Source organism: Nicotiana tabacum, chromosome 15 (assembly GCF_000715075.1).
Source record: "Nicotiana tabacum cultivar K326 chromosome 15, ASM71507v2, whole genome shotgun sequence".
NCBI classification, from domain to species: domain Eukaryota; kingdom Viridiplantae; phylum Streptophyta; class Magnoliopsida; order Solanales; family Solanaceae; genus Nicotiana; species Nicotiana tabacum.
The window spans coordinates 27,150,918-27,163,300 of NC_134094.1; the positions used below are offsets into that span (position 1 = coordinate 27,150,918).

Sequence of the window (12,383 nt, forward strand, 5' to 3'; positions counted from 1 at the left end):
TTAAGTTCGAGATTAGTTATCCCGAGATTGTAATATTTTTTTATCCCATAAAAAGATGGAATAACTAATCCCGGAATAACTGCTTTCCAACCAATCGACCCAACCAAGATCCCGATTCTGACCTGTCTGTTTTTGGTTAGTAACCGAACCCGCCGCGGCTTACACGCTCGGGCTGAAATTGACACTTCAAAAATAAGGGTATAGTCATTTTTGAAGCTACCATTGAAATTATACCCGCATTGTATAAAATTTTGTAAATTAGTTCAACGGGGCTTTTTACCTAATTTTGCACATATGGTTCCTATTGGGATTCGTCATAGGCAGCAAATTAAAACACGAGTCCGTTAAATTTCATGCCTTTTTTGGGTTCCTCAAACCCTGGGGCACCGCTTTACTTTGACCTTTCCTCCTTCCCTCGTTCTCCTTTTTCTTCTTCTACTAGCGACACATACTAAGCACACACAATAATAACACATACAAAAATAAGTAAATCGAGAATGCTATTTGCAAGGGGTTTGTCTCAGATTTCGAGACGCAGTATCAATAGATATCAATGGCTATGTCCCCAGCAACAACAATTTCACCATTCCAATCACTTTCCCTCTCCCATCGATGCTTCTCATAAGGTGAAATTAATCTTATGTTTTTCCTTCTTTTTTTTTTTTCCTGAGTTCTGTTCTATTAGTTACTGTTACTTTTTGTTAGCTGTGATTGGGAATGGATATTGTTTTTACTTTAGGGCCTTGATCTTCTTCTTTTTTTACCGCCCAGAAAGTTGATAGTTGCGCTGAAGTTTGTATTGGGATCATGTGATTTTATTTTAAAAATTTTCCAATCAATCAACCATACCTCAATCCCGTTTGTCAGGATTGGCTACATGTGTCTTTTTGATAATGGCGGTGTCTGGGCTAGCTTATACGCACCTTGACTAATTCCATAGGCTACTTGTTACCTGCTATCTCAACTATATGTGTGTTGGTTTTTGCTCTACTTAGGTCTATTTCTTTCTAATATGGTGCAATTTAGACTTTAGTAGGATTGTAGGAAATGTTAAGCTAATAATGCACTGGTTCCAACCGAATTTTGAGCTACACGTTGTTGTGGGTGGGGGTTTGGGGGGGGGGGTTGACACTGGTGCGACAGTCCATTTAGGGGTTTAGTGTTGCACTCAAATGATATGCTCAAGAACATTATTTTGTGGTCAGGGACTCCTATGGTTACATAGCGAGCATGTTCCAACATACTTTGAATTATGAGAAATCATTATAAATTGACTACTTTATGTCGGTTGTCAACCTGCCACAACCATCCTCCTTTATACGTGTTTGAGACCGTCAACATGAGTTCTCATGTGTGGAGTTAAACTTGAAAAAGGAAACAAGAAAAAATGAAAGGAAGGATGGACAAAATTAGTTATATAAGGTTCAATTAGGTCATAACTTGCACCTTTCTCTAGTTATTTTTCCTTTAAATGTTCTCTTCCTGGGCAACGAGTAGAGTGACGAGGATGTTACTCATTGTATTGGAGCGGGGTGGATGAAATGGAGGCTCGCTTCTGGGGTCTTGTGTGATAAGAATGTGCCACCAAGACTTAAGAGCAAGTTCTACGGAGTGGTGGTTAGACCGACTATGTTGTATGGGGCTGAGTATTGGCCTGTCAAGAAGTCCCATGTGCAGAAGATGAAAGTAACTAAAATGAGGATGTTGAGATGGATGTGTGAGCATACCGAGAAAGATAAGATTAGGAACTAAGTTATTAGGGAAAAAGATGGAAGTGGTCTCTGTGGAGGACAAATTGGGGAAATCGCGGTTGAGATGGTTCGGGCATTGAAGAGGAGAGACATAGATGCCCGATTAGGAGGTGTGAGAGGTTGACCATAGCGGGTCTGAGGAAGGGTAGGGGTAGGCCAAAGAAGTAAGGGGGAGAGATGATTAGGCAAGACATGTCATTGCTTTAACTTACCGAAGACATGACCCTCGATAGGAAAGTGTGGAGGTCGGCAATTAGGGTTGAAAGTTGACAAGTAGTCGTGACAAGGTGGAGGTAAGATATGCGTACACATTACTCTCCTCATACCCCACTTGTGGGATTACACAGAATATGTTGTTGTTGTTGTTGTTAATTTTCAACCATGTGTAGAAAGATATAGGAGGCAAGGCCTAGTGCTTGCCAGACTTGATATCTCTCTTTCATCCCCTTCCCTTGTTTCCATTTTCTCTATTTTTGGTGTATTTTTAGTTCATCTCTTAGCTTAAGAAAGATAGTCAATATTAATGTGGTCTTCTTTCTGATTCTTCCAGTCATTTTTTCTTGTAAGCTCTGTTTCAAAGGTTACATAGTTTAATTGCTCAATTCGCTGCTGTTATTGCTAATTTGTGACTTTTTATGCTTTATTATGATTGTTTTTGGTGATTATTAGGTTTTGGGTTGCAGAGTAATTCATTCATGGGTTTCTAATGCTCTTAGTGGTATTGGTCAACAAATTCATCATCAAAGCACTGCTGTAGCAGAGGTTTGTATAGCATTTTATTTCTTAAATCTACAGTTATCATGTTATGTCCAGTGTTTTTGCTAACACCGTATTTCAATGTCATTCCTCTTAGTTAGCTTCCTCACTGATGGATCTTATGGTTTTTTCATCTGTAATATGTTGTGATCGAGTATTTCAAGAAGGAAAATTGATGACATGGCCTATACAATTGTAAAATTATTAGCAGTTACTTCTCCATATTTAAGTCAGAGTATGTGGACCTGAAGGGCCTTTTCTTTATTCCTTTCTAGTTGTCTTACCTTATTTCTGGATGGCAAAACTGATTCAAAATTGTACCTAAAACTTTGCACTAGTGGATGAATTTTCTTGAGTCGTGAATGACTCTTGTCTGTATAGTTATGTTCAGCTGCCACTTTAAGGACTTGTCTGAGTAGTTTGAGGTTCTGATGCAAATCATCAACTCTTATATTTTTCTATCTTGTTCGTTCCTCGGGTTTTCTTTTTAAATCCCATCCTTTATGTAATTGCCAAAGGATGATGTTTTTCCCACTGTTTCCTATTGTCTTTCTCTCAGGAGCAAGTGGACCCATTTTCCCTTGTTGCTGATGAATTATCCCTTCTGACAAACAGGCTGAGATCAATGGTAGTTGCCGAGGTATATAACTTTTTCCGTGGTTAGGCGATTGCTAAATCCTTGATGCTAGATGACAACCTGTTTCATTTGTATACAGGTCCCAAAGCTGGCTTCAGCTGCTGAGTATTTCTTCAAAATGGGAGTAGAAGGGAAGAGGTTTCGACCCACAGTATGATTTGTTACTCCCAAGCTCAATTTTCATGTGTACTATACATTCAACCTTAGTTCGGTGCACAAGCTTTTGCGCATTCCAAAGAAAGAAACTTTCGGTCATCAAGTAATTGTTAAAAAAACAAAATCCACATTTCCTGTAATAAAGGCTGCATAGCTTTGGAAAAAGTCACGATTCTCTAAATTACCGAGTATCTTCCCTTTAAAATACTGATGAAAGCTAAGTGACTGTTGCTTAGTGAAAAGATATAGACATTTGGTTTTGAAATAGCAGAGATGTAGATTTTGCACATTTCTTTCTGAAAGCTTAAAACATGTTTCTCCTGAAAAATAAGGAAGAACAAGAATTTCCCTCAGTTGCATTTACAGTAGGCTCAAACATGACGCTCCAGCAGAAATTACCAGACTGAGAATCCAACATTCACTTGTCTTTTGCTTAAATTGTAGTAATTATTGGACACGTCACTTTTTGGACACAGCTTTGGATGATTAAGTTCTGTAATGTTGAAATTATAGTATAAAATGGCATCAACCATATAGTTAGAGCCTTAGAGGTTAAGATGACAAAGTGGTTTGAAGCCTTGCATTTAGAGTATAAGATGGCATCAGATAGAAAATTAGAGGTTAAGATGACAAAGTAGTTTGAAGCCTTACGTTTTGGAAACTAAGATGTTTGGAGACAAGTTTCTGGTCGAAGGATGTTTATCCCTGGACAGATGACAAAGTGGTCTGAGATTTACGACAACATCAACCATATCTGCTGCTTTCTTCAGGAGAGATGACATAAAGCTTAAGCTGCAAAATAAAAGAATGTGAATAGAACAGGGATAAACATGAAAAACTAAAGAAACCGCAACAGCTGGCAAACCAAAACTAAACTGAATTGTATTATGTATTAACTACTTCGGCCTTCTTTTCTCTCTTTCTATTTGTTTGCATTTTAGTTGAATATAACAGTTTCATGTTATATATGAGCAAAACTTGAGGAAATAATTCTCTATTTATTAGATATGCAATTTTTGATACATTTACTATCTAATGAGCAATGGTTTTCATTTTAAGGGGTACGAATTGAAGCTTTTGTATTAATTGAAGTCCTTGTATTTCCAATTTAAGTGCATTTGTGGTGGCAATACAGATAGCACCCTCTTGAAGTATTATACTTTGGTGGTGCTTCTTGCGTGCGTTAAGTGGTTATTGTGCTGTTGCTTGGCCAGATCCATTGTAATGTAGATTTTTTCAAGTTTGTTTCATGTCAATGTAGCATTCATTTTTCAGTTCATGATTTCATACATCGTCAAAAGCAAATACACGATGCACTTTGTTGTAGGTTCTGCTGTTGATGGCAACGGCACTGAACGCACCGGTACTTAGACCCCAGGTGGATGTTGATTCTTTGTCCAGGGATTTGCGTACGAGGCAGCAGTGTATAGCTGAAATCACGGAGATGATCCATGTAAGTATTCTATCTCTTTTTCCTGTTAGGATGGAAAGACCATCAGTTGGGTTGTTAGATGACAAAATTTTAACACTCAAGTTCTTGATGAATTATTATGTTCTGGACTTTGGTACAAGTGTCAGATACAACACAGATACTAAATATGTACACGTACAACTTAATATGAGTTAAATGGGTATTTTGAAGGTTGCATACAAAAGTACCCCGACCAATGCAGGAAAGGTAAAATGAAGAATTCAGATAATTTAGATGAACTACGCATATAGGGGATATGTGTAGATGTTAGATTCATGAAAAAGAACTCATATATAAACCCGATTGGTAAGGAAGCAACACGGAAACGTGGGGTATAACTGATATATCTCACCTGATTTGTAAGGAAGCAACGGGAGGATGGAGCTAAAAGAGAACTTCCACATAGTATGATAAGTACTAATTTACCCATAACAATGCATCAAAGAATTGCAATTGCTGGGAAAACTTGGGAGTTCTGTTCTGAATTTGAAGGACAGCTGGGGGATGTTAATTTCTTAAAGGGTGGCAGATCATGTCTTTCTTGGGGAAGGGTAGAGATGCAGAGTTATTTGTGCTGGTCCAGTTAGTTGAATAAGGCTGACCGCTCTAGGTTTTTATTTTTTAACAACAAAGCAGTTGCAGCTGCCAGCTGTTGCCCGCTTGTTTGATTTTCTTTCGTATTTATGGGGAGCAAGACAAACAGGTTTCTCTTCTTCTTTTTCGGGTCCTTTTTCCTTAGATGCTCAATGGGCCAACAACTTGGCATGGTTGACGCAGATCATATGAATGGGCCTACATTCAGAAAAACCTGCATGGCCACTTAGTTGGTGTTTCATTTTCTCTCCTCTAGTTCAGATTAGTTTATTAAGTCTCAAAATGCCATTTCATTACAACTTTCTTCATTCAAGTTTCTTTTTTTTCACTCTATCGTAGGTTGCCAGCCTACTCCATGATGATGTACTAGATGATGCTGACACACGACGTGGGATAGGTTCTTTAAACTTTGTGATGGGAAATAAGGTACGTGGTACTTTCTTTTCCGAAATATGCTGTCCCCTGTTAGAGTCTTCCATATAATCCAAGCAAGCAGATGTTGCAGTAGTGAGATGGCCGTTGTTCATATCAATACTTAGATGAAGCAAGTATAAATTTGTTATCTTTCTGTTCCATCTTAAAGGACGCTATTTAATTGACGAAGGAGTTTAAGATGTTATTTGACTTGTATATTATTTTAATAGCAGCAGAAGAAAATATAGATTGACGATGAAAAGTTAGTTCAATAGAAAAAATATCATATGAAAGTTTAACATATAGTTAAATAAGTCGAATTCTTGAAACTTGTCAAAGTTGTTTAGAAAAATACTATTAATGGAATAATGTCAAACATTTTGAACGTGCCAATTGAAAAACAAATGTTGTATAAATTGAATCAGAGGGAATATCTTAGATCCCTGAGTAGAACATTGGATATGACATGCTTACTGCAGGCAGCGTAATTTTTTCCTTCTAATTATGAGATTATTGAAAGCAGTCAGTTTTAAATTATGGTAAGCCAAGTGATAAAGGAGGGTCAGGACTCATGCTTTCCTCTTGGGTGGAAGAGCAATTTTCATCCGTGGGTTATATTTAACCAAAGTAACTGCTATAATATCTCTTCTCCTATTTAATGCAGTTAGCTGTACTAGCTGGAGACTTTCTGCTTTCCCGAGCGTGTGTGGCACTTGCCTCTTTGAAGAATACAGAGGTATACCTTGTTTCCTCTTGGCTCTAGTAAAACATTAAATATTTTTGCAGAATTAACAAGAGTGGAACCATACTGTTCATAATACTCTTGTTATTAAGGCTTGTTAGTTTTTATGTTCTATTCCTATTTATCAGAAGTTTTTCTTTTTCTGTGGGATATATATCATTCTACATTCTTTTGTATCTAAAAATTTCTCGATGGACAAAAATAAGATTTTATTGTGTCTAGTATTAGGGTTTTGACACTCCTTTAACTATTGACCGCTTGTGGTTTTATGTATTTTAATCTCTTATGGTTGGTATTTTTTTGTCACTTGATATAAATTGTATCGCAAACTCGTAAAACTCAGGGTTTTGCTTTTGTTTTTTCTGGTCCAGCAACTCTATATAGGTTTTTCTTTTCCTGTCGGTTTCATTCACGCCGCTTATTTTGCGTCTCCTCAATTAAAAAAAAAAAAAGAAATAGACGAAAAATAGCAACAACAGCACAGGGAAGGGATTCTAGCTAGAACACTGATTTTAGTTTAAGATTTCTGCTATTTTCTGTTATACCTCTTGCTATCCTCTCTTCAGCTCCGATACTCAGATCTTGTGACTTGTAGGTTGTATCCCTTCTGGCAACTGTTGTGGAACATCTTGTTACTGGAGAGACAATGCAAATGACGACTTCTTCTGATGAACGTTGTAGGTATGCTGGTTCAGTGCTGATTAGTTTTTGATGTACCCTGATTGAAATTAACTCAACTGAAATGTCATAAATGGATTCGACATTTGATCTTTTCGCTGAGATAAAGGCATAAAAATCAGAAAGAATATATAGAATTAGAATCGGATATCTCGAGATATTAGAAAGTTTCGTGGGTTCTTAACTAGAAATTAGGTCTTCCCCAATTTAGTTATATAAATTCTTAGATCAGACTTATAAAATAGTAGAGTCTGATTTATTCAATTAATACCTCTAATAACAACAACAAAAAAACCCAGTGTAATCCCACAACATGGGGTATGGGAAGGGTAAAGTGTATGCAAGGTTGTTTCCTATAGACCCCTGGCTCAAGGAAAAAAAATGAAAAGGAAGCGGAAACAACAAGCAGTAGCGACAAATAAATACCCCTTTATGTATGCAAATAACGCTCTAAGTTGATTCTTTCAGCGAGTAGCTAACTGCAGTTTTAGTATGTTGCTTCTGGTATTTTACTTTCTGGTGTAGTGACAAAAAGAGAGAAGGGAGAAAGGAAGAGGAAGAGGAAGAGGAAGAAATAGTAATGCGGAGAGCGGGGAGAGAGTAGGGGAGGGGGTAATGAAGGGAGGAGGAGGAGGGGAAAAAGAGAGATTCTAATACTCAAAACAATTCCTCAGGTGTTCCTCCGATGTTCAAACAACATACATAATGTCCTATTTTTTATGTTACACGGGTTCATTTATGGGTACATATGGATATCCGTGTCTGCAAATCTGCTAGAAGTATTCACACCCATATCATAACCTACACAAGTACGTCAAGGCATACAAAGGATCCGAATACCATAGCCTATTGTTGGAATAGGGAATCTTGAAAGGCTGGAACCACTTTCTTATGAACTTTTTGATAATATTAATAAAGCAGAGTAAAATAGAAGAAATCAAGAAGGATAGGTAATTAAGATGTGGAGTATGAGAAAATTAATGGACAAGGGTTTTTCCTTCTTCTTTCACCATCTTTTGTAGAATTCGAGATTTTTCTTTTTCTCTTTTATTTATTTAATTTCTTGTATCGTCGGTTTAGTAGAAGAAGGGGATCCAGGGTTAAAATTGCTGGTGACATAAAAATATTAGAACAGAGGATGGGATAAATTTGAACCGCACTTTAGGAACAACACCTCTTTAAGAAATGTTAAGCCTGTGAGTCAACTCATCAAAGAAAAAGCTGCAAACAGAGAAATATGAATGAACCAAATCATAATAAATTTCTTTGATAAGTGTGCTAATACTATAAGCAAAAGGATGCTTGCAGATGGAGAAAATAAGGCTGAGCTTGTATGTCTCTCAAGGACACCACATTAAATTTAAAATTTTGGGTGTTAGGCATCATGTCTCTAATAGATGGGGTATTTTGTGTCAGTTGATGCATACTAAACATGCACTTTTGCCTAGCTTTCTCACCTGATGCCTTAGCTGGTCAGAGTATATACTAACTTCAGTAATATCATCTCTGTTTTAGGACACCAGGTGTTTTACTAATTTTCCCCCCAATAGTTGCAAAAACATTCAGTATGAGATGGAGGGTTGTGGGATCTTGAAATGTCTAATTTTGGTGAAAAGGATGTCAAAGGGACGTAAGCTTGTACCTCATGTCATATGAAACATCCATGTTAGTTGGTGCAGTTTTAATATTAGGAAATATAGGGGATTTAGCACCTCTGCTGTTTATGTAGAGTAAACGTGTCTTGATGACTTGTGAAGTGCGTCATGTATGCATTGTGCTAAAGGTTGCGTACAATCTGGTTTACTATCTACATCCACTTGTTTGTTAGATTTGTTTTGACCAACCTTTCTCCGAAATTAATGTTCTCCGTCATCTTTTGCAGCATGGATTATTACATGCAGAAAACATATTACAAGACTGCATCATTAATTTCAAACAGTTGCAAAGCAATAGCGCTACTTGCTGGGCATACTGCTGAAGTCTCCATGTTAGCTTTTGACTATGGGAAAAATTTGGTCTGTGTAATCTTCTACATTCTATTTGACTTAATATATCACTTAATGGTGTAAAGGGATCAGCAGGACGTAATAAAAATAGTTCTATGTTCCGACCTTTTCTCCATTGTTGCTATCGTGGTGGAAATAGCATGTAAATACTCATAAGTGACTCTATGCATCTTCGACAATCTGACCACTGGTAGAAATTTCAGTTTGGCGGGATATGCAATTTCCTTGTGATTGTGCAAATAAGACCTGTTTAAGTAGTTTACCTTTTTTTTTTTCCCGGTGATAAGGTTCCATAGTTCTGAGTTCTTGTTTTCTATGTCTATTCATGCAGGGCTTGGCATTTCAATTAATAGATGATGTTCTTGATTTCACAGGCACATCTGCCACCCTCGGCAAGGGTTCATTGTCTGATATTCGTCATGTAACCTCTCTGTTCTTGTCAATTGTTTCTCATATCTTTTGAACTCATTTTAGTTGAACCTAAAAGAGTGGCTATGCAGTTTATGAAGTAGAGCTTTTTCTTACTGGCAGATTTACTCATCAAAAAGGGGGGGAAAATTACAGCATGGTCAGATGTATGTTTATAGGTTAAGAATTAGCAAGCAATTGTTACTCAAATATTTTAAAATCTTATTATCATTATTGTCGTTATTGTTACTACTAATAATACTACTATTACTGCCACTATCACTACTACTACTAATACCACCACCACTACTTCACCACCGCTACCACCATCAACATGGCTGCTCCACTGCTGTTATTATTTGATAGTGTAATTAGAATTCAACTACTTCAAGTGGAAAGTTGCGAGCTCGCATCTTTTTCTAGAATATTTGAAATTTGTGGGAATTGTTCCCAGTACTCCATTAGTGTATCAGTGAGGTATGTTCTTCCTAGCTACTCTCATGAGGCTTCCTTTCTCTCCTTAACTTTAGTTCCAGCAATGATGAGCGTTAAGTTTTTTTTTCATATTTCATATTTCCAATTAAATTTTCAATCTGTGTGCCATTCTTAGTTTCGGGTAGACTAAGGCTTCCAGATGTTATACGATCAAAAGTAGGTTTACCCTCTGTCGATAATTCTTTGCATGATGTGCTCGTTCACAATTCAACATCATGTCTTAAGAAGGTATTCTCAATCATTTTTCCCTTAGTCTTGAGTTTCTCTGTAACTTTTGTGTTTGTAGGGGATTGTAACTGCCCCAATATTGTATGCCATGGAGGAATTTCCTCAACTGCGAACGGTGGTGGACCGGGGATTCGATGATCCTGTCAATGTGGAGATTGTAAGCATTTTTCTGCTCATCTTTTCCTAGCATTTTCTATGACCACTGTATTCATTTTTTCCTAGCATGTCCATGATAACCTCTGTATTCATATTAACCTTGTGGTTGAATGTTCTTGTACCTCTTAATTTGGCACGTTTTAGTGCAATTGATGATAAAAATATGTGTATCCTAATTATAGACTGTAGAGGTCTTTTCCTTCAAATATGTCACTATTTTCTATCAAGTCTATAGCTTTAGTTCTGTATTGAGTTGCTCCTTTTCATTTGTTTTCTATTCTAAATTAAGTATTCCCATCAAGTCATCAACAAGATGCAGTGGTTGAGTGGAATTGGTTATTGCGAGTTTGTCTTCAATGTGGAATAGTTTGTGTTACAACCTTCTGTTCAAAAGTCTATTCCAGCTCTCGGGTTTGTTTCTTGTTAGTAACCGCCCATTGTTGTATACTAATTTTGGTTCTTGATTTTTTGAAAATGTTGGAAAGAATATCCACTGTTAGGTTAATGCTCGGATCTTCTGGATTCTCGGTTGACTTTTTATTACTATTTTTTTTATGAAGATCATGTTATAAATGTGTCGTTGCGAGCATCTGCTTACGTTCCTTGTCCTGATCAGTGTTGGCTTTCTCGTTTAATGTCAAATTCTGGTTTTCGTGAATAATCAACCAAAATCTACCATGAAAATTGCAGGCTCTGGACTACCTTGGTAAGAGCCGAGGGATACAGAGAACAAGAGAACTTGCAAGAAAACATGCTAACCTTGCCTCAGCGGCTGTTGACTCTCTTCCTGAGAGCGATGACGAGGATGTTCAGAGATCAAGACGGGCACTTGTGGAACTTACTCAAAGAGTCATCACAAGAACAAAATAGTGGGCAAAGAGGAATCTATCCAGGTGCAGCCACATTTGATTAGTGTACGAAAATTTTGTTTTAGACTCAACACGTACTCCTGTATTTCTAGGGACAACAGACCCTATTTTTAGATCATGCTTTTCTTCTAGATAGATAATTTATGATATTTTTTCATCCAATAATTATTATTTGGTAAAACCCTTGATTTTTCTTTTTTTCTGTACTGGGAACAAGTCTGTAGAGTAAATGTGATACACATCGATGTTGTAAAAGGTTATCCAGTTGAAAGTAAATGGATGTATCCTTTTGATATATAATGGTTGAAATGGCTATTGCATTCGGTTCGGTCTTTTATTACCTAACTATATTATGCTAGAAATTTATTTACCTATACAAATGAGTATTCCTTCAGTTGGTAAATCCTTTTAAATGATTTGCAAGAGCCAAAGAGAATCCTATTTTGTCTTCGCCGGTTCTGAACTGAAGTTTGTTTTCGAGTGATTTCGTCAAAGACAGCGTTAGGCTTGATGGGATTTGTAGGAATTTTTTGTCAAGTTGATATTAACAAATAACATCATCATCGTTGGTGCTTCTTAACCGGGCATGTGAAGGAGAAACTAAATGGAAGAAGCAACATATAAGTTTTATACTATATGTATGGAATTTTTATTGAAATTATAAATACTCTCTTTTACCTAAAGTTGTATATATGTATTAAAATTATATTATAGTTGTATGAAAATTGTATTTCACTTATATTCTATTGTAGTAGTATCATTTTTGTACGAAATTTGTATTTAAGTTGTATACTATTATAGTATTATTTCTTATATCAATATTATATGAAAGTTATAAATAACTTGATTAGTTGTATGAATTTGTATTTTAAGTTGTCAGTTGTTACAGATATATATATATTAAAGAAGTCAAGAGACTTGTTCTGTTTTAACATATCATTCTTATTCTTGATTTTTCATGTCTACTTGAATTCAACAATAGTTTGTTTATTTGGCTTATGCTTATGCTTGGACTTGATAAA

At 36.4% G+C, this 12,383-nt stretch overlaps 1 protein-coding gene across 3 annotated transcripts; it reads left to right on the forward strand.

The window, feature by feature from the left end:
• Positions 1 to 316: 316 nt before the first annotated feature.
• On the forward strand, positions 317 to 11,683 carry LOC107776134 (solanesyl diphosphate synthase 3, chloroplastic/mitochondrial). 3 transcript variants are annotated; one of them, XM_016595971.2, is made up of 12 exons: positions 317 to 626; positions 2,421 to 2,513; positions 3,067 to 3,147; positions 3,224 to 3,295; positions 4,628 to 4,753; positions 5,705 to 5,791; positions 6,444 to 6,515; positions 7,117 to 7,202; positions 9,082 to 9,214; positions 9,537 to 9,626; positions 10,395 to 10,493; positions 11,183 to 11,683. In XM_016595971.2, the coding sequence occupies exons 1-12, from the start codon at positions 498 to 500 to the stop codon at positions 11,360 to 11,362; spliced, it is 1,248 nt and encodes a 415-aa protein (XP_016451457.1). In that variant the 5' UTR covers positions 317 to 497; the 3' UTR covers positions 11,363 to 11,683. The 3 variants fall into 3 exon arrangements, with proteins under 3 accessions (XP_016451457.1, XP_016451460.1, XP_016451459.1); XM_016595973.2 differs by having other exon boundaries at positions 359 to 626; positions 2,435 to 2,513; XM_016595974.2 differs by lacking the exons at positions 3,067 to 3,147; positions 3,224 to 3,295.
• Positions 11,684 to 12,383: the final 700 nt, after the last annotated feature.